Raw genomic sequence first — 23181 nt, forward strand, 5'->3', positions numbered from 1 at the left:
TCCTTGGAAGAAAACTTAGGACCAACCTAGATAGTATATTCAAAAGCAGAGACATTACTTTGCCGACTAAGGTCCGTCTAGTCAAGGCTATGGTTTTTCCTGTGGTCATATATGGATGTGAGGGTTGGACTGTGAAGAAGGCTGAGCACTGAAGAATTGATGCTTTTGAACTGTGGTATTGGAGAAGACTCTTGAGAGTCCCTTGGACTGCAAGGAGATCCAACCAGTCCATTCTGAAGGAGATCAACCCTGGGATTTCTTTGGAAGGAACGATGCTAAAGCTGAAGCTCCAGTATTCTGGCCAGCTCATGTGAAGAGTTGACTCATTGGAAAAGACTCTGATGCTGGGAGGGATTGGGGGCAGGAGGAGAAGGGGATGACCGAGGATGAGATGGCTGGATGGCATCACTGACTGGATGGACGTGAGTCTGAGTGAACTCTGGGAGATGGTGATGGGCAGGGAGGCCTGGCGTGCTGCAATTCATGGGGTTGCAAAGAGTTGGACACGACTGAGCTACTGAACTGAACTGAACTGAACTGATCAGCCTGAGACTGTGGACTTTGGAGCAATTGTATGTCAATAAAATGGACAAATCTGGAAGAAATGGACAAATTCTTAGAAAAGTATAACCTTCCAGGACTGAACCAGGAAGAAACAGGAAATATGAACAGACCAATCACAGGCACTGAAATCAAAACTACAATAAAAAATCTTCCAACAAACAAAAGCCCAGGATCAGATGGCTTCACAGGTGAATTCTCCTGAACATTTAGAGAAGAGTTAATATCTATCCTCCTCAAATTCTTCCAGAACACTGCAGAAGAAGAGAAACTCCCAAACTCATTCCATAAGGCCACCATCACCCTGATAACAAAACCAGATGAAGACATCACAAAAAAGACAATTACAGGCCAATATCACTGACAAACACAGATGAAAAAATCCAAAACAAAATTTTAGCAAACAGAACCCAACAACATAGTAAAAGGATCATACACCATGATCAAGTGGGGTTTATCCTGCCATAAAAAAATTAGGGTTAGGGTTAGGGGCTTCTCCAATATACACAAGTCAATGTGATGTACCATATTAACAAACTGAAAGATAAAAAGCATACCATCGTCTCAATAGATGCAGAGGAAGCTTTTAACAAAATTCAACACTCATTTATAATTAAAAACTCTCCAGAAAGTAGGCACAGAAGGAACCTACCTAAACATAATAAAGGCCATATACAACAAACCCACAGAAAACATTCTCACTGTTTAAAAACTAAAAGTATTTCCACTAAGATTAGGAAGAAGACAAGGTAATCACTCCCACCATTATTAGTCATTATAGTTTTGGAAGTCCCAGTAACAGCAATCAGAAAAAAAAATAAAAAACACCTAGATTGGAGAAGAAAAAATAAAACTCTCACTATTTGAAGATAACATGGTATTATACATAGAAAACCCTAAAGATGCCACCAGAAAATTACTAGAGCTAATCAATGAATATAGTAAAGTCACAGGATATAAAATACACAGAAATTCCTTGCATTCCTATACACTAACAATAAAAAATAAGAAAGAAAAATTAAAGAAACAATTCCATTAACTATTGCAACAAAAAGAATAAAATACCTAAGAGTAAACCTACCTAAAGAGACAAAAGACCTCTATGCATAAAACTATAAGACATGATGAAAGAAATCAAAGATGACACAAACAAATGGAGAGATATAACATGTTCTTAGATTGGAAGAATTAATATTATGATAATACTACCCAAAGCAATCTACAGATTCAATGTAATCCCTATCCAACTACCAATGACATTTTTCACAGAACTAGAACAGAAAATTTCACAATCTGTATGGAAACACAAAAGACCCCAAACAGCCAAAGCAATCTTGAGAAAAACATACCTGGAGAAATCAACTTTCCTACCTTCAGACTATACTACAAAGCTACAGTCATCAATACAGTATGGTACTGGCACAAAAACAGAAATACAGACCAATGGAACAAGATAAAAAGCCCAGAGATAAACCCACACACCTATGGGCACCTTATCTTTGACAAAGGAGGCAGGAATATATACAATGGAGAAAAGACAGCCTCTTCAATAAGTGGTGCTGGGAAAACTGGACAGCTACATGTGAAAGAATGAAACTAGAACACTTGCTAATATCATACACAAAATAAACTCAAAATGGATCAAAGATTTAAACGTAAGGCCAGAAACTATAAAGTTCTTGGAGAAAAACATAGGCAGTATATTCTTCAACACAAATTATAGCAAGATACTATTTGACTCACCTCCTAGAGTAATGGAAATAAAAACAAAAATAATCAATGAGACCTAATTAAAATTAAAAGCTTTTGCACAAGAAAGGAAAGGTTGAACAATTTTAAAAGACAACCCTCAGAATGGGAGAAAATAACTGCAAATGAAGCAACTGACAAAGGATTAATCTCCAAAATATATATGCAACTCATACAGCTCAATATCAAAAAATGAACAGCCCAATCAAAAAATGAGCAGCAGAAACAGATATTTCTTCAAAGAAGACATACAGATAGCTAATAAACACATGAAAAAATTGCTCAACATCACTTAGAGAAATGCAAATCAAAACTACAATGAGGTATCACTTCATACCAGTCAGAATGACCATCAACAAAAAAACTACAAACAATAAATGCTGGAGAGGATGTGGACAAAATGGAATCCTACTGCCCTTTTGGTGGGAATGTAAATTGGTACAGCCACTATGGAGAACAGTATGGAGATTCCTTAACAAACTAGTAATAAAACTACTATATGACCCAGTAATCCCACTACTGGGCAAATACTCTGAGAAAACCACAATTCAAAAAGACACAAGCACTCCAGTGTTCACTGCAGCACTACTGACAATAGCCAGAACAGGGAAGCAACCTAGATGTCCATCAACAGATGAATGGATAAAGAAGTCGTGGCACATATATACAATGACATAATACTCAGCCATAAAAAGTAATGAATTTGAGTCAGTTGTAGTGAGGTGGACGAACCTAGAGCATGTTACACAGAGTGAAGTAAGTCAGAAAGAGAAAAACTAATACCGTATATTAACACATACAGATGGAATCTAGAAAAATAGTACTGATGAACTTTTTTATTTATTCTCTATGCAGACATAGAGAATGGTCTGGTGGACACAGAGAGGGACGGACAGGGTAGGACAAATTGAAAAAGTATCACTGACATATATACACTATGCTTATTCACACAGTCCTGTCCAACTCTTTGCAACCCCATGGACTATAGACTGCCCAGCTCCTCTGTCCATGGGGATTCTCCAGGTGAGAATACTGGAGTGGGTTGCCATGCCCTCCTCTAAGGGATCTTCCCAACCCAGGGATGGAACCCTGGCCTCCCGCATTGCAGGCAGATTCTTTACCGTGTGAGCCACCAGGGAAGCCCATGAATACAGCAGTGGGTAGCCTACCCCTTTTTACACTATCAACTGTAAAACACGTACTAGAGGGAAGCTGCTGTATAACACAGGGAGCCCAGCCTAGCACTCTGTGATAATCTATAGGGGTGGAATGGGTAGGAAGAGACTCAAGAGGAGATATATAGATAGATAGATAGACAGATAAGAATGTGACTGATTCATGTTGATGTACGGTAGAGACCAGCACAACACTGTAAAGCAATTATCCTTCAATTAAAAAAAAAACACCAACCAGCAAAAATGCACCCCCAAAACTATACCAAGGCATATAGTTTTCAAACTGCTGAAAATCCAAGATAAAGTGCTGAAAAAAGACATAGGGGAAAAACCTTACCTATACAGCAACAAAGATAAGAGTTACATCTGACTTCTCAGAAAACCATGCAAGCAATAGGAAAGTAGAGTAAAATATTGTTGAAAGATGTTCTTTAGACAGAAGGAATATTATCTAGGTCAAAAACTCAGATCTACATTAACAAAGGAAGAATACCAAAGAAAGAATAAGTGAAGACAAAATTAAAACTTTTATTTTTCTTATTCTTTGTTCATAGTCTTTAATTGAAATGACAACAAAGGAAATAGCTATTTAAAACAAAACCACACAGCTGCTTCAGCCTAAATTAAGAGGTGGCACCAGGTGTGGGGTTCACATTCTGGGTGGGCAACTGCAACGCAACCTCAATGATCTGGGGCTTGTCTATGATCCTGGCTGTGTGGTTACCCTTCTCCATAATCCCAATAATCCATACCTGTTGGCCTTCACCATATTTGGGGGACTTTATCTCTACACAGAACTGAGTTACTTGCTCACAAAGTAAACACATCAGGAGGCCTCCTGACATCTCCGGACAGGTCCCATGCATAAGGCCAAACATGTTTCCACAGGCCTTGCTCACAGCTGCCATCTTGGCCAGGATAGGAAGGTTATGAACCACAAAAGACACCTTGTTTCTCTACTGTTTGGCCAGGTTTTGTGCATGGCCCAGAATCCCAAAGCCTGTGATGTTGGTGGCTGCATGGGCATTGAATGTACATACGAGTCCTGCCACTGTCCTGTTGAGCCTGGCCATGTTCATCATTGCCTCCTGGTACTCCAGCTCCACATCTTCCTGGGGAACCACTAGCTTGATTTTATTCCATTTATCAGGAATGTCCAGCCACTGGTGCATGGGCATGATCACTTGCATCCCCAAACGTTTTGTCAACACAAGCACACCCAGCACTGCATTATCTGGCATGACAAATTCGTTGGGGTGGCAGACAGTTGTATCCACAACAACCCATGGGTTTAACACAGGGGTTTAGCTCTCTTTGGCCACCCGTTATAGACGTTCCCACCTCCTCTGCTGCATCTTTAAAACCCTGTATATTTAGGGGCATTACTTTATCCCTTTCCCTGTTGGTCATTTTATGACTGATTCCAAGAAGCATCAGCATGTTGTCACATTCTGTGCCCCCCATGGCACAAAGGTCACTGAGGACATTGGCACAGGCTATCCTGCCCATCATATAAGGGTCAGCAACCATGGGCTAAATGTAATCTGCAATTTGAACCAAGGGAAGACTGCCATGCCTCAGAGGAAAGACACAAGTGTCCATCCCAATGCCAAGTCTTGGCACATCTGCTACAAGAAATTGCTCTTCTTCTTGGAAGTGGTTCTCCGGGAAGGACTCCAGTAATTTCTGCAGGACATCTTAGAGCCCTTTGAAGCTGGAGCCCTTCAGTTAAGTGAACCTAGTTAACCAGAAGCTGTTTTCCAATTCATAACTTTCCCAATTAAAGCACTCCCGCTCAGACATGGTTCTTGAGCCCACACACCTCACAGTTGGGCTCCTCCCCTCCCTCTCCTATGAGGCTGGTTTCTTTATAGATTCACCGGTTTGCTTTGCATCCTCTGCCTCCTCCCACAAACAGGACTCTGTCACTCCCACAATGTACCAGGCACGGTACCTTAACAAATTTAAAGCAAGAGAAATCATGCAATGTCTGCTCTCAGACCACAATGAAATTAAACTAGAAATCAATTAGAAAAATAACAGGAAAATCTCAAAATAAATGGAGATTAAACAACATACTTTAAATAACTCATGGCTCAAAGAAGAAATCTCAAGAGAAATATAAAAATACTTTGAATCAAATGAAAATGAAAACACAACTTATCAAAATTTCTGGGATGCAGCAAAAGCAATGCTTAGAGGGGATTTATAGCACTGAGTGCATACACTGGGAAAAAAGATCTAAAATCAATCATCTAACAGCACTGAGTGCATACACTGACAAAAAAAGATCTAAAATCAATCATCTAACCTTAGTGAACCAGAAAAAAAAGAAAACAAGAGAGAGAGCAAACTAAATACAAAGTAAGCAGAAGAAAAAATAATAAAAACTACAGCAGAAATCAATGAAATTGAAATTGAGAAGTGAATAGAGAAAATGAACCAAAATAAAAGCTGATGTAGTTTTTTTTAAAAATCAATAAAATTGATAAACCACTAGCTAGGCTGACTAAACTAAGAGAGGACATAAATTTCTAGTACCAGAAATGAAAGAGGGGCCATCACTACAGACCTCTTGGAGATTAAAATAATAATAAAGGAATACTATGAACAACTTTCGGAAAAGGCAACGGCACCCCACTCCAGTACTCTTGCCTGGAAAACCCCATGGATGGAGAATCCTGGTGGGCTGCAGTCCATGGGGTCGCTGAGAGTTGGACACGACTCAGTGACTTCACTTTCACTTTTCACTTTCATGCATTGGAGAAGGAAATGGCAACCCAGCCCAGTGTTCTTGCCTGGAGAATCCCAGGGACGGAGGACCCTGGTGAGCTTGCCGTCTATGGGATCGCACAGAGTTGGACACGATTGAAGTGACTTAGCAGTAGCAGCAGTATGAACAACTCTATGTCCACAAATTTGAGAACCTCAACGGAACAGACCAATTCTCTTGAAAGACACAATCTGCCAACACTCACATTAAAAAAAAAAAAGACAGTCTGACTATACCTATTAAAGAAACAGAATTCATAATTAACCTTGCACAACAAAAAACAACAGGCCCAGGTGGATTCACTAATAAATTCTACCAAATATTTAAGGAAGAAATTATACAAATTCTCTACAATCTCTTTCAGAGGATAGAAACAGAGGGAATACTACATAAGTTATTCCATGTGACCACATTAACCCTAACACTAAAACTAGACAAAAATGTTACAAGAAAAGTACAGACCAATATCTCTCATGAACACAGATGCAAAACTTAACAAAATATTAGCAAATTGAACCTAACAATACATAAAAAGAATTATACACCATGACCAAATGGAATTTATCCCAGATGTGCATGCTAGTTCAACATTCAAAAATTAACATAATGCAATGCATAAACAGAATGAAAAAGAAAAATCACATGATCATATTCAATAGATTCAGAAAAAGCAGTGGATAAAATCACTCATCCATGATAAAACCTCCGATAAATTAGGAATAGAGAATTTTCTCAACTTGATGGAGAATAATCTATAAAGAAAAACGTATAGCTAACATCATACTAAAAGGAAAAAACTCAAAGCTTTCCCATTATAAATAGGAAAAAGGCTACAATGGCCCTCTCATCACTTCTTTTCAACACTGTACTGGACATACCAGCTAACTCAATAAGACAAGAAAAGGAAATAAAAGGCATACAGACAAGGAAGAGAAAAAGTAAAACTGTCTTTGTTCACAAATCACACTATCATCTAAGTAGAAAATCCAACAAAATCAACAAAATTCCTAGAAGTAATTATACTAAGGTTCTGATATACAAGAACAGTAGTCAATCACATTCCATATACCAGAAATGAACAAGTGTAACTTGAAATCTGATGCTTTCCAGGTGGTGCAATGGTAAAGAATACATCTGCCACTGCAGCAGATACAACAGACACAGGTTCAATCCCTGAGTCAGAAAGATCCCCTGGAGTAGGAAATGGCAACCCATTCTAATATTCTTGCCTAGAAAATTCCATCGACAAAGGAGCCTGGTAGGCTACAGTCCAGGGGTTGCAAAGAGTCAGGCACTACATGCACACATGAATTTGAAACTTAAAACACAATACCATTTACATTGGTAATAAAATAATGTACAAGATCTATATGAGGAGAGCTACAAAACTCTGATTAACAAAATCAAGTAAAAATTAACTAACTAAAGGGATTCCATATCATGGAACACAAAGACTTATATAATGTCAAGATATCAATTTTACAAACCTGATCTGTAGATTCAATATAATCGAAATCAAAATTCCAGCAATTTCGTACATACAAACAAACTTATTCTAAAGTTTATATGGAGAGAAGGAAATGGCAACCCACTCCAGTACGCACGCCTGGGTAATCCATGGACAGAGGAGCCTGGCAGGCTATAGTCCATGGAGTTGCAAAAAAGTCAGATACAACAGAACAACTAAACAACAACAACAAAAGCAAACCACCTACTCCAACCAGTGCAGCTTGCCAGCCTGGGTCATCCCATGCCCCATACCCCCACCCACTAAACTAAACACTGGACTGAAATGAAAATACTGTTTTTGCTAAGACATCAATGAAACGATTTGGATTAAGTTGAGTGATTACATCAGAAGAAGGGTATGGTCATCTGGAGAGCTGGCCAGTCCTGGTACATGCTCTCTAGAGTCTGTTTGTCTCCCAAGAGAAATGTGGTCTCAGACAAAGGCACTGACCACTGCTCTGCCTCCATCAGGTCCACACACACATACATGTCAGCTTGAGATAAACTCATATCAAATACTTTCTTTCACTCACTGAACCTGAGTATGAGAATTAATAGTCCTTGTCTGAATAAAGACTCACCCACTTAGTGGTTGGATAATCTTACAAAAGTCACTTAATTGGTCTCAGCCTGTTTCTTCTTCTCTAAAATGGGGGATAATCTTAAGTAGAACTACCAGTTCTTAATGTTCAATAAATATTTATAAAGCCCCCACTATACGCCAAGTATATGGTTGAATTTTTTTTTAAGATTTTGCATGTAAAAAGAAGCTGATTCCAGTCTGGCCCAAAGTAAACCTAATTTTCACTACTAAGAATGTGTCTCTTCCACATTCCATAGGCAATGTTCATTTGTCAGCCAACGGAAAACCATCAGCAGCAACTTTTGCCCCCAGAATAGTGATATTCTGTTTACAAAGTGTGGTCTTTTTTTTTTTTTTTTTTTTGCTTCTGTACTTAATAGAGCCTCATATAATATCAGAGCTGGAAAGAATCTTAAAAGTCATCCAGGCCAGCTTTCTGCCTACCTGGCCAGGTGGCCCACCCTATCTTTGGACAGCTCAGCTAGTAGACAATTCTTTCTTGAAATCAAATCATCTTCCCTGTGGTCTGTGTCCTAGTTCTGCTCTCTAAATCATCTCAGGAAAAAAGCTACATTTTTTCATCTCTCTTATAACAGTCCTTTTTGTGTATGTGGAGACCTCTCTCACTCCTTCGTCAGAAATAAATCTTTTATCCAGGCTCAGATAAAAAGTAGTAACAACTACTTCAATCAATTTCTTTTCCACAGGAAACAGTGCCTTTATTAAGATGATGGGAATTGTCTGCCCACTTAAATCTTTACATATTTTATTGACTAATATAAATTAAGGCATTCAAAATGAAAAAAATAAAAGTTTACATGGAAAGGGCAAAAGATCTAGAATAGTCAACACAATACTGAAGGAAAGGAACAAAGCAGGAGGACTGATGCTACCTGACTTTAAAACCTACTACACATAAAGCTTCTTTACTGTCTGAGCTACTAGGTATCACCAGTGGTAAAGAACCCACCTGTCAAGGCAGATTTAGGAGACCTGCGTTCGACCCCTGGAGAAAAGCATGGCAATCCACTCCAGTATTCCTGCCTGGAGAAGCCCATGGACAGAGAAGCCTGGTGGGCTACAGTCCATGGGATCACAAAGTGTCAGACACAACTGAGTGACTAACACACAATCATAGTTGAGGCAGCAGATAGATGGGCCCCAGGTCAGCTATCTACAACTGGCCTCCTGTTCATATCTCCTAGGGCTGGTCATTCATTACCAGCCCCTGTTTACATTTCCTGAAGTAAGAGACAAATGGGCTCCAGGACTACAAATTTATGACTGGACTTCTGTCTATATTTTAAGACCTATACCTCAATATAAAAACCAACAAGAACAGGGTAAATAACTGGACATTGGGCAGTTTTAGGCCAGGGACAGAGTGGGACCAAAACCTGTTAAAAGATTAAGAGGTCACACACTCCCCCATCCTTAAGGAAAAGGAGACACTATGCATATGCAAAAATCCTTCATGGGGTCAAAAGGGCAGGGGACGCCAGACCAAGTAAGCCTTGCTACCCCCCTTCCATAAGCCTTTTCGGTGGGATCCATCTTAACTGAAAGGTCTGTGCACACCCAGGGGAGGGTTAGGACAGGTCAGGTGTGGAAAAAGAAACCAGATAAGTGGCTAAAGAAGACTAGGAAGAACTGTCCTATATAAATGACTTAACATTTTCTGTGCTCCTCACTATGGGGGACGCCCACACCCCTTCTCTCCAGGTGCATCTCTGCCTTGCTTCTATCTTAACTAAACAAACTGTTTCTCTGTGTGCTCCTCCCACTTGTTCTTATGCTATGTCTCTAATAATAAACTTTATACCTGCATTTACAGTTTTTGTCTCCATGATAAATGCATCTTTCACTGGGGGCAAAGATCCAGGAAAAAAATTAGCCTCTAGCCTTTGCTGGTCTGGATTCCTGGTTTTCGTCCACATTGCCCAGGTTCAACTCCTGGGTAGGGAATTCAGACCTTACTTCATGCCACTGCACACTGCTGCCTCATGGAGATCACAGTGACAGCCACCTCTAGATACACCACAACGATTTAGCAATGACAACAATTATGGCTTATTTTATAAGGCTGAGAATTATACTTTAAATCACCTAAATTCAAATTAAACATGAAAAAAATTCTGCTGTATCTTCAACATTTTGTAATAATCTCAGCTAGTTAACATACATTTTAACAAGTTCACTGAAATACTTAAACATCTCACATGACATTAAAATGCAAAGTTATAGTCATTATTAAATAACTTCACAATTGAGTAACAAAGTCAGAAGAGAAAGAACTTCCAATAAATAATTTTTGTGATACTGTGATTTATAATAATATATACTGAATCTTGGCACCTGACACAGAGCTTCTAATAATCCTGGAATTTCCTAACAGCTCCTAACAACTGGAATTTCCTAAATGAAAAGAGCAATAAAGGTATCTTTTGTTATTCATAACAATTCCCTTTTAGGCACACCAGAGATTCTATTAATGAACTTATTTTTGGAAAGCCCCTAAGGATGGGGGCTGGTTGCCAGGGGAACCAACCAAGCTACTAGAGGATTAGAACTTTTATTCCAACTCCCCAACCTCCAGAGAAGGAAGAGCAACTGGCTGGAAGCTGGACCAATCACCAATGAACAATGATTTAATCAATCATACCTGTATAATGAAGACTTCATAAAATACCTGAACTATAATGTTTGGTGAGCCTCCAGGTTGGTGAACATGTACAGGGACTGAGAAGGTGACATACCTGGGTAGGTCAAGGAGGTCCCAGGTCTCCTATATCTTGCCCTATATCTTCAATCTGGCTGTTACTGAGTTACATCCTTTATAATGAAAGTGAAAGTGAAGTTGCTCAGTCATGTCCAACTCTTTGCGATCCCATGGATTGTAGACTACCAGGCTCCTCTGTCCATACGATTCTCCAGGCAAGAATACTGGAGTGGGTTGCCATTTCCTTCTCCAGGAGATCTTCCCGACCCAGGGATTGAACCCAGGTCTCTGGCATTGTAGGCACACACTTTACAGTCTGAGCCACGAAGGAAGTCAATCTGGCTGTTACTAAGTTATATCCTTTATAATAAACCAGTCATCTAATAAGTAAACTGTTCCCTAAATTCTGAGAGCCATTTTGGCAAATTAATTGAACACAAAAAAGGGTCACAAGAACCTCTGATTTACAGCCAATGGGTCAGAAGCATAGGTAACAACCTGGACTTGCAATTGTCATCTAAAAGAAGGGGAAGTCATGCAGAACTAAGCCTTTAGCTTGTGGGATCTGACAGTGTCATATTTCCATAAACTATAGGGCACCCAGTGTCCAAAGAGTTGCAGAAGTGCTTTGTGTAGGGGAGAAAAAAAAACCTTACACATCTGATACCAGAATAAAGTGCTGAGAGTAAAGGAGACACACAGAATTTTAGTGATCAAAACAGTAACACCATTATTGGAGCCACTAAGTGATTTTCTACGTGTTATCTTCATTTTATTGATGAGGTAACAGCAGTAGGCTGTAGTGGCTTGCCTAAAGTCCACATAGTAAGTGGAAACAAGGATTCAAAACCAAGTGTGCCTAACTCTGAAAGGGTACATTCTTAATTTCAACATGCTGCCTTTAATAATCAATTTTATACACTCTAGGTAACTGTGATCCCACAAATTTTAATGGAATCCAGAATTAACAAGAACCACACACATTCTTATTCAGAGAAACCTCTTCTTAATGAAGAAACTAGTGTCAATTCTATGACTGTTGAAACTTCCAAACCATTCTCAACACAAAAATGAAAACATACGTGCAATTTTTCTTTTAGCCAAACACTTTGCTCTATTTGACAGTTTTGCCTTCGTTTTCTGCAATCCATTTTCCTCCTTTGGCTCCTGTTGCAAAACAAGAAACATGATCAGGTTGATTGCCATTAAAAGTAGTACTCTTTCTATCCTCCTCTACAGCTAACAGAGGCCACTAAACCTCTAAAGAATCAGTGTTTTTGTAAATGTTTTGTAACATTCTTTGTAAATGTTCAAAGAAAACATCAGAAACAGATCTTTATGGTAGAAAAAGAAAAATGTAGATTCAGAACCAATAAAAATAAAACACTGTAATATACAGATATAATTATGTCATAGTCAAACTCATATAAAAACTGGCTCATCTGTAAAATACCAGCAAGTATGCACCCAAGTTCAGAGAAACCTCGATTCAATGTTTCAAAGTCAGTAATAATGTTTAAGCCCAGTGCATACTCACTTCTTTTAAATCAGTACTTTAAAAAGCAACAGAACAACCAGGGAAAAGTATGTAACATATTCATCAGATAAAGGGCTAATTTTCCTTATATATAAAGAGCTCTTACAAATCAACACAAAGCACCCTCCCACAGGCAAAAAACATGTTAAGACACTTCATAGAAAAACATACCCAAAGAGCTTGTATGTATATGGAAATACAATTCACAACAATTATATAGGTATCTTTTTTTAATCTATACAAATAGTGAAAATGAAAACATTTCATAAAATATTTATTGTGAGGAAACTAGTACCATAGATTGGATAAAATGGATGCAAATCACTATTTTGTGCACCTGGAACTAATACAGTGTTTTGGGTAAATTATACTTCAATTACAGTGTGTGGGAGGTGGGGGGGGGGGGGCAGAATGCATCAAAATGCTAATGGTGGTTATCTCTACAGGGTGGGGTTTGTGGGTGGTTGTCATTTTTTAGTTTAGGCTTTTGTGTGTTTCTAACTGTCCACAATCAACAGGTATTGCTTGTAAAATTAAGATAAAAACAATAAATGTCATTAAAAATGAAAAAAAAATACAGGTAAAGGTGATCCCATAAATATGTAACTGGGATCTCTGAAGAAGAAAACAAACAATGAAACAAACTGACATTAAGATTATAATAAATAAAATTTACAAGGGAAAAAAGGCAGAGGATGAGATGGTTCGATGGCATCACCAACTCAATGGACATGAATTTGAGCAAGCTCTGGGAGTTGGTGATGGAAAGGGAAGCTTGGCAAGCTACACTCCATGGGGTCTCAAAGAGTCAGACATGACGGAGCAATTGAACTGAACTGACATATTGAAAGTTCACTCTGACCAGTTTCCTAACACATACATATAATATACGTATCTCACCTTAAAGAAAAATTCTTGGCATTCATACTAACAAAAAGGACTAGTCACTTACCAAAAAAAGGAAAATAAATCAGACTTATCAAACATAACATACAAAGCAAAAATCAAGAAGGCAGCATTTTAAAGAAACTCAAGGGAAAAAAGAAAATTTTAAACCAAGGATGTTGGATCTCATTAAGCAGTCTTTCAGATATCAAGACTATAGAAAAACAGTATCAAAAACATAACAACTTGGGAAATAATCTAGTCACAAGACCTACTTGACAAATCTAGTAAAAATCAAGCACTATTCAACTAAAAAATGATTAGAAAAACCTGGCAAAAGAATTGATAGAAAATATTTAACATATTTAATTTTAGAACTAAGACTAAAACAGAAGTAGAGATAAGAAAAGAATAAAACATGTAAATATTATATGCAGAAATGACACACCTAATAATTGAGAGAAATCAGAAATGGAAAGTAAAATAAGTTCATTTTCTATTGCATGCACTATAAGTGAAAGTCAAAGGATACTATTTACAACTGACAAACCAGACTACAGAGAGCTAAATTTTAAAAAAAAGAAGGAACTACGAAAAGCATTTCTATAAATTCAGATATAAAAAGGTATACCAAAATGTATGCCAAAAGCAGAGTCAAAAATCAAAGAATATAGAAAAAGAAATAAAATTAACTTAACAAAAAATTAAACTCAATGCTATGAGGCTGGGTTATAACAAAGTGATCCAGAATGGCTAAAAATGAAAGGTCTAGAAAATAACAGTAATTGTGTGTGCATGCTCAGTCACTTAGCTGTGTCTGACTCTTTGTGACCCTGTGGACTGTAGCCAGCCAGGCTCCTCTGTCTATGAGACTTTCTAGGCAAGAATACCAGAGTGGGTTGCCATTTCCTCCTCCAGGAGATCTTCCCAACCCAGGAATCTACCCTGCATCTCCTGTACTGGATTCTTTACCACTGAGCCACCTACCTAAATTGACTCTCTCCATATATCCTCCCAGAAAAAAACACAAAACCAATAGGGCTTCCCAGGTGGCACTAGTGGTAAAGAACCTGCCTGCCAATCCAGGAGACGCAGGAGACCTGGGTTCCATCCCTGGGTCAGGAAGATTCCCTGGAGGAGGAAATGGCAACCCACTCCAGTATTTTTGCCTGGAAAATCCCATGAACGGAGGAGCCTGATAGACTACAATCCATGGGGTTACTAAGAGTTGGACACGATTGAAGCAACTTAGCATGCAATAAGGACCAGAAATAATACCACCTATGACCAATGCCTTCAACATTATTAGGAGACAAATCATACCACAGAATTCAAATAACCAGTGAGCAGAGAAACAGCAAATTCTAACAGAGTTCCCAGTGCTATTGCAAGTCTATGAGTAAATAGAACAAAGAAAGAGAAGGCTTAAGAGACTATATGAAAAACAAGAAAAAGAGATGAAAAACTTAAGAACACAGACAAAACCACCTCCAAAATTAGAATGTCTGACACTAAGACCAAACATTGGTCCAAGACGTGGTATTTCACATAATCAGCTACATTTTAAAGGGCTTGAAAGTGAAAGAAACAAAAGTGGCAACCTCAAAGACATACTGCCAATAGAAAAGAGGAAGATACACAAAGAAGAGATGGTACCCCCTCAGATTTCATAAAATAAAAAGAAAGGAGGAAAAACATGACAGGTCCTGAAGAAAAAAAATAAACATGCCAACCTCTCTTCTAATATCAACAATACCATCCATAAAAAAACTAAAATGAATTACACTAAAAAGACAAAAGAGAAGCTTTTGTCCAGTAAATACAAGAATAAAAAAAGAAATTTCAAACCAAGCAACTATAAAACAGAAAGAGAAAATGTAAATAAAAACATTTAAGTTTATGAATATTCTCTAATCATCAACCCAGAAAAGGAAATTACCACATCCCAAACAAATTTTAAAGAACCATCTACAGATTAAGAAAAGCCTAGAATCAGAAAGCTCAAACCATAAACCAACAAGGAAAGGAACAAATAAATTGAAACTTGATAAAACCAAAACTGAAAGTAGATAAAATTATCTCAAAAAAGAAAAACAGGGACTTCCCCGGTGGTCCAGGAGCTAAGATTCTGAGCTCCCAATGCAGGGGGCCCAGGTTCGATCCCTGGTGGGGCCCCAAAAAAGAATCTGCATGCTGCCGCTGATCTGGAATGCTCCACACTGTTCTCCATAGTAGCTGTATCCATTTACATTCCCACCAACAATGCAAGAGGGTTCCCTTTTAAAAAAAAGGGGGGGGGGTGGTCTCCAAAGGAAAACAGATTCAAGTAAAAATCTGAAAGCGCCACTAAAGAAATACAAGAAAACAATGAGAAAATGAAAGGAATAAGCTACAAGATACACTATTCTGAGAGAAGAACAAGATGCAAATAGATATGCAACATTTCACATAAAAAGAAGCATAAGAAAACATGAATGGGGACACTTCCCTGGAGTGCAGTGGCTAAGACTCTGTGCTCCCAGTACAAGGGGCCTGGGTTCGATCCCTGGTCAGGGAACTAGATCCCTCAAGTCACAAGAAAGATTGAAAATTCCATGTGCCACAACTAAGATGCAGTACAACATTCAGAAAACTAAGATTATGGCATCTGGTCCCATCACTTCATGGGAAATAAATGGGGAAACAGTGGAAACAGTGTCAGACTTTATTTTGGGGGCTCCAAAATCACTGCAGATGGTGACTGCAGCCATGAAATTAAAAGACACTTACTCCTTGGAAGGAAAGTTATGACCAACCTAGATAGCATATTCAAAAGCAGAGACATTACTTTGCCGACTAAGGTCTGTCTAGTCAAGGCTATGGTTTTTCCTGTGGTCAGGTATGGATGTGAGGGTTGGACTGTGAAGAAAGCTGAACGCTAAAGAATTGATGCTTTTGAACTGTGGTATTGGAGAAGACTCTTGAGAGTCCCTTGGACTGCAAGGAGATCCAACCAGTCCATTCTAAAGGAGATCAGTCCTGGGTGTTCACTGGAAGGACTGATGCTAAAGCTGAAACTCCAATACTTTGGCCACCTCATGCAAAGAGTTGACTCATTGGAAAAGACCTGATGCAGGGAGGGATTGGGGGCAGGAGAAGAAGGGGACAACAGAGGATGAGATGGCTGGATGGCATCATCGGCTCGATAGACATGAGTTTGAGTGAACTCTGGGAATTGGTAATGCACAGGGAGGCCTGGTGTGCTGCGATTCATGGGGCCGCAGAGTTAGATACAACTGAGCGACTAAACCAAACTGAACTAAACTGCCAAATAAATAAATATTTAAAGAGAGAGAGAAAAAACATGAATGGGCTTATTTTTGCTTTAAAGCAATGTTTTAAGAATAAAAAAAATTAATGAAATTGGTTATCAGTGGTGTGAGGGATGTGGAATAGGGTGTATAGAATGGAGAAGCAAGATAACTTGAGAATATCTTTCTCTATACATTTAATTTATTCAATAAAGCAATTTTCTACATAATGCAAAAATAAAATTAAATCAACAAGAATGGGAAGAAAACAAAGAACCAATGCGAAAACAATCAGTTGGATGGTACCTTTTAAAGTACCTCAGTAACTTTATTACATATAAATAATCCAGCCACATCCATTTAAAAAAGAGATTCTCAGAACTGTATAAAATTAGAAACCTCAAACCATGTACTACCTACAAGAAATCCAAATAAAACATAAACAAATACCTAGGTTAAAAGTTAAAATACCAACAAATGGTGCTGGAAAAACTGGATATGCACAAGCAAAAAAGAAGTTAGATCCCTATCTTATACAATACACGAAAGCTAATTATATAAAATCGATCAAAGACCTAAATATAACACTTAAAATTTTAAAACTCTTAGAAGAAAACATGGGGAAGGAAATGGGAACCCACTCCAGTATTCTTGCCTGAAAAATTCCACAGACAACAGAGCCTGACAGCTATAGTGCATGGAATCACAAAGAGTTGGACATGACCGAGCACACACAGAAGAAAACATAGGGGAAAAGCTTCATGACATGGAAGATTTGGCATGACTTTTTGGATATGACACCAAAGCACACGCAGTAATACAAAAACCAGATAAACTGGACTAAATTTAAAACTACTCTGCATAAAAAGACTATCAACAGAGTACAAAGGCAACCTATGAAATGGGAGAAAATATGCGCAAATCATTTATCTGACAAGGGGCTAACTGTCCACAATATATAAAGAACCCCTACAATTCAATGGGCATTTCTGTAGTGTAGTGGTTATGACGTTCACCCCATACACAAAAGGTCCCTGGTTTGAAAACAGGCAGAAGCATGTTTAGGGATTCTCTGATAGCTCAGTTGGTAAAGAATCTGCTTGCAATGTGGGAGACCTGGGTTCATAAGATCCACAGGCTACCCACTCTGGTATTCTGGCCTGATGAATTCCATGGACTGTAGAGTCAATGGGGTCGCAAAGAGTCGGACACAACTGAACAACTTTCACCATTCAACAACAATATGTATGTGAATATATATAATCTAAAAATGGTTAAAATCCTAAATTATGTTATGTATATTTTAACACTACACACACACATGCCATCTCATACCATACACAAAAATTATTTCAAAATGGAACAAAGACCAAACTGTAAGAGCTAAAATTAGAAAACTCTTAGGGATCAACTTCATGACTTTAGATTTGGTAATAATTCTTTAGCTACAACACCAAAAGCATTAAATAACCAAAGAGAGAAAAAAAGGTAACTTGGACTTTTTCAAAATTTAAAACTATTGTGCCTCAAAGAACATTATCAAGAAAGTGAAAAGACATCTCCTAGAATGGAAGAATATATTTGCAAATAATGTATCTGATAAGAGGTTTAACATGCAAAATAAAAAAGAAAACCACTTAACAACAAAAAGAAAAACTGCAAGGTAAAAATGGATGGAGAACTTGAACAGACATTTCTTCAAAGAACCTATACAAATGGCTAACAAGTAAAAAAAGACGCACAAGTTCATTAGCCATTAGGGAAATTCAAGTCAAAACCACAGAGAAACCATGATACATCCACTGAAAGTGAAAGTGAAAGTGAAGTCGTGTCTGACTCTGCGACCCCGTGGACTGTAGCCCAGCAGGCTCCTCCGTCCATGGGGTTCTCCAGGCAAGAATACTGGAGTGGGTTGCCATTTCCTTCTCCAGGGGATCTTCCTGACCCAGGGATCAAACCCAGGTCTCCTGCATTGCAGGCAGATGCTTTAACCTCTGAGTCACCAGAGAAGCCACTAGGGTGATATAAAATTAAACTTGTTATTAAAAATAACAAGTGTTAGCAAGAATGTAGAGAAAATGGAATCCCAGTATATTGCTGATGGGAATGTATAATGGTAATGTAAAATGGTACAGTCACTGTAGGGGGAAAAAGGCATGAAGAAGACTTCCCTGATAGCCCAGAGGTTGAGAATCTGCCTGCTATCACAGGGGATACAGGTTCAATCCTTGATCTGAGAAGATTTCACACGCAGTAGGGCAACTAATCCCCTACCCCACAACTACTGAGCCTGCACGCCCTAAAGTCTGTGCTCTGCAACAAGAGAAGGTACCACAAAGAGAAGCCCTGCACCACAACTAGAAAGTAGCCCCTACTCACCTCAACTAGAGAAAGCCCGTGTGCAGCAACAAAGACCCAGCTCAGCCAAAAATAAATAAATACATAAAAATTTTTAACAGGGATTAAGTACTGTTCTATGCTACAATATGGATGAACCTTGAAAACATGTGTCAAGTGAAAGAAGGCAGTCACAAAAGCAATTCAATAAAATGAAGAGTCAGAGACAATTCTGAGCTTTATAACCTGAGGCAAATGAGTGGTTCTACCATCAAATGAGATAGCAGATAAAGAAGAGTGAGAGGTAAACTTGGATGAAAAAGCAGTGACTTACTTCACTGTCTTACTGGATATGACCTACAAACAGGCAGAAATTTCCAATAAACAAATGGAAACACAGATCAAGGGAAAGATTTAAAATCTATTACAGCTCTGTCCAACAAAGCTCTCTATAATGAAGGGAAATGTTCTATACTTGCACTAACACAGCAGACACTAAATGTGACTAGTCCAAGAGATAAACTTATTTTTCCTTTTATTTAATTGTAATTAATTTAAATAGCTACAGGTGGCTAGTTGCTACCACACTCGACAGAGTATATCTAGAGACTTAAAAAGCTGTCTTTCCCTCACTTTATAGACATATGAAAATTTTCCCATTTGATTTATTCAAATGGTTTTAAAATATCACCATCAGTTAATATATTATAAAACTGAGGAGCTATGATCCATCCTCAGCCAAACTGTATGACTACTTTCTTCTAAGTAATTCTTAATTGCATTTACGAAGCTGAGTAAAAGCTGCATGGTCTGGCAAGATGTCATTAAAGTTCAATCTCACAAACAAACCAGTCACAGATAAGGAGGCCTAGTTTGAGACCTAGAGCTCTACTCTTTGGAATACTGACCTCTCCATCACTATCAGATATCACAATGTATGCATCCTCAAGTCTACGCTTCTTCTTCACATTGACAGAACTGGTAGTTTCTACATCTTTCTTCTCCAGGTTCTGAGCTTCAGAGGCTTCTTTAACTTTTTTTTTTCTCCGTGGCATCCTTTTGTCTGAAATAGAAGGAAAAAAAAATTGGAGAAGGAAATGGCAATCCACTCCAGTATTCTTGCCTAGAGAATCCCATGGACAAAGGAGCCTGGTGGGCTGCTGTCCATAGGGTCACACAGAGTCGGACATGACTGAAGCGACTTAGCATGCATGCATGCATTGGAGAAGGAAACGGCAACCCACTCCAGTATTCTTGCCTGGAGAATTCCAGGGACAGAGGAGCCTGGTGGGCTGCCATCTATGGGGTTGCACAGAGACACGACTGAAGCAATTTAGCAGCAGCAGCAGCAGCAAAAGGAAAAATAATGTCCTTAAAGTATAAGTTTTCTAGATTCTATTTATCATTTGGTCATATAAAAGAAAAAGATATCTATCTAACAGAAGTAAAATTGGATTTCTGAACTCATCTACTAATTAAAATTTGTATTTTTCCTCTAAAGGAAAAAATATATATATAAATCTCATTTTTTAGTGACATTTCAATAGGAATAATATAATAATTTATCATAGTTCCTTAAACATTAACTTAAATAACTGGCTCTCTAACTGCATATTATTATTCATCTAAAAGCTTTTTTTTTTAAATATCAATGCCTCAACCCAATAAAGGACAACTTTTTTAAAAAATCCACTGCAAATAATCATACTTAAAGGTAAAAGACTGAATGCTTTCCTCTTAGGATAGGAATAAAACAAGCATGTCTGCATTCATCATTTCTACTGAACATTATACTATAGGTTCTAAATAGGTCGATTATGGAATAAGAAGAAATAAAAAATCCAAATGGGAAAGGAAGAAGTAAAACTATTGCCTTTTGTAGATGACATGATCTTGAATTAAAAAAAAAAACAAACTAAGAAATCCACTAAAAAACCATTACAACTAATGAACAAGTTCAGTAAGATTGCTGGATACAAAGTCAATATACAGAAATCAACTGAACAGCTATCTATAAGCAATAAATAATCCAAAAATTAAAATTTCAAATTATATTTTAATAGCACCAAAAATAAAAAAATTCTTAAAATTTAACAAAAGTGCAAGGTTCGCAACCATAACTATAAAATATTGCTGGAAGATATAAAAGATAAATGCAAAGACATCCCATGTTCATGAATTAGAAGACTTGACACTGTTAAGACAGCAATATTCCCCAAATTGCTCTACAAATATACCATAATTCCTAATAAAATTCCTACTGGCTTTTTGTTGACACAGACAAGTGGATCCTAAAATTCACAGAGGAAATGCAAAACAGAGAAAAAACAGAAGTCCCAGAACAGCCAAAACAATCTTGAAAAAAAGGAACAAAGCTGAAAGACTCACACATCTCAATTTCAAAACTTACTACAAAGCAATATTATCAAGACAGTGCGGCACTGGCACAAGAATAAAAATAAGATCAATGGAACAGAAGACCAAGGAGTTCAGAAAACATCCACACAATTGACAAATTGCTTTCAACAAAAGTGCCAAGATAATTCAATGGACAAAGTATAAGTCTTTGCAGTAAATGGTACTCTGACAACTAGATCCCCAAATGCAAAAAGAATGAAATTGGACATCTACCTCACATAATAAAGAATTACATGAAACAGATCAAAGACCTGAATGAAAGAGCATAATCTATAAAATTCTAAGGCAGAACATAAGCATAAAGCTTTGTAATCTTGGATAGGTGAGTTTATTAAATATGTTATCAAAAGCATAAGCAACAAAAGAAAAAATAAATAAACAGGGCTTCATCTTATTAAAAACCTCTGTGCTCCAAACCACCATATTAAGGAAGTTTAAAAAAAATAAAGAATGAGAAAAGTATCTGTAAAGCATCTATGTAATAAAGAAATGGTATACAGAATAAAGAACTCTCGCAAATCAATAGCAAAAGGGTTTCCATCCATATCTTGGGTGTTTGTTAATAATGCTGTAATTAACACTGGTATGCATATATCTTTTCAAATCAGTGTTTTGTTTTGAGTAAATACTCAGAGGTAAAACTGCTGAATCATACAGCAGTTCTATTTTTTCATTTCAATTGTATGCTTTAAGTGGATGGATTATATGGTAAGTGAATTATATCTCAATAAAGTTGCATTTTTTCTTAGAGAAAACAGCAAACATTGGCAAGGATGCAGAGAAATTAAAAGTTTCATTCATTCATAGTGTGATATAAAATTCTGCAGCTGCTGTGGAAAACAGCTTGGCAATTCTTCAAAATATTAAAATACGTCTAGTAATTCTACTCCCAAGTAAACATCCAAGAAAGTTAAAAACAAGTATTCAAACAAAGACTTGCACTTAAATGTTCATGGAGAAGGCAATGGCACCCCACTCTAGTACTCTTGCCTGGAAAATCCCATGGATGGAGGAGCCTGGTAGGCTGCAGCCCATGGGGTCGCTAAGAGTCGGACACGACTGAGCAACTTCACTTTCACTTTTCACTTTCATGCATTGAAGGAAATGGCAACCCACGCCAGTGTTCTTGCCTGGAGCATCCCAGGGACGGGGGAGCCTGGTGGGCTGCCATCTAGGGGGTCGCACAGAGTCGGACAAGACTGAAGCGACGCAGCAGCAGCAGTAGCAGCAGCGACAACATCATTAATCATAATATCCAAAAACAGAAATAATCCAAATGATGAATGGATACACAAAATGTGGTACATCCATCCATACAATGGAATGTTGGTCAGCCTTAAAAAGAAACCAAGTACTAACACATGCTACAAAATGGATAAACCTTGAGAACACATTAAGTGAAAGCAGCCAGACACAAAAGCCTACAAATTATATGATTCTGGCTATATGAAACATCCTGAATGGACTAATCTACAGAGACAGAAAGCAGATTAAGATAACTAGAGGTTTGAGGAGACAGAAATACAGAGTAACTACTTAATGGCCTTGGGTTTCTTTTTGGGGTGATGAAAATGTTTAGAATTAGAAAGTGGACTTCCCTGGTGGTCCAGGGAATTCACCTGCCGATGCAGGGGACACAGTTTCA

The 23181-nt window shown here is 37.9% G+C and overlaps 1 protein-coding gene and 1 pseudogene across 2 annotated transcripts in view; both read right to left on the minus strand.

Moving 5' to 3' along the window:
• The window catches only part of UIMC1 (ubiquitin interaction motif containing 1), a 133463-nt gene that overhangs the window by 86295 nt on the left and 23987 nt on the right, over window positions 1–23181 (minus strand). For both annotated transcript variants that reach the window (XM_069591754.1, XM_069591755.1), the window contains exons 2-3: window positions 20027–20181; window positions 12152–12236 (exon numbers count right to left, since the gene is read on the minus strand). In XM_069591754.1, coding sequence (XP_069447855.1) covers window positions 12152–12236; window positions 20027–20181 — 240 coding nt within the window. The remainder of the gene's footprint in view (window positions 1–12151; window positions 12237–20026; window positions 20182–23181) is intronic.
• LOC138441756 (selenide, water dikinase 1 pseudogene) lies at window positions 4109–5288 on the minus strand (annotated as a pseudogene).

The sequence above is a fragment of the Ovis canadensis genome, chromosome 5 (genome assembly GCF_042477335.2).
Source record: "Ovis canadensis isolate MfBH-ARS-UI-01 breed Bighorn chromosome 5, ARS-UI_OviCan_v2, whole genome shotgun sequence".
NCBI lineage: Eukaryota > Metazoa > Chordata > Mammalia > Artiodactyla > Bovidae > Ovis > Ovis canadensis.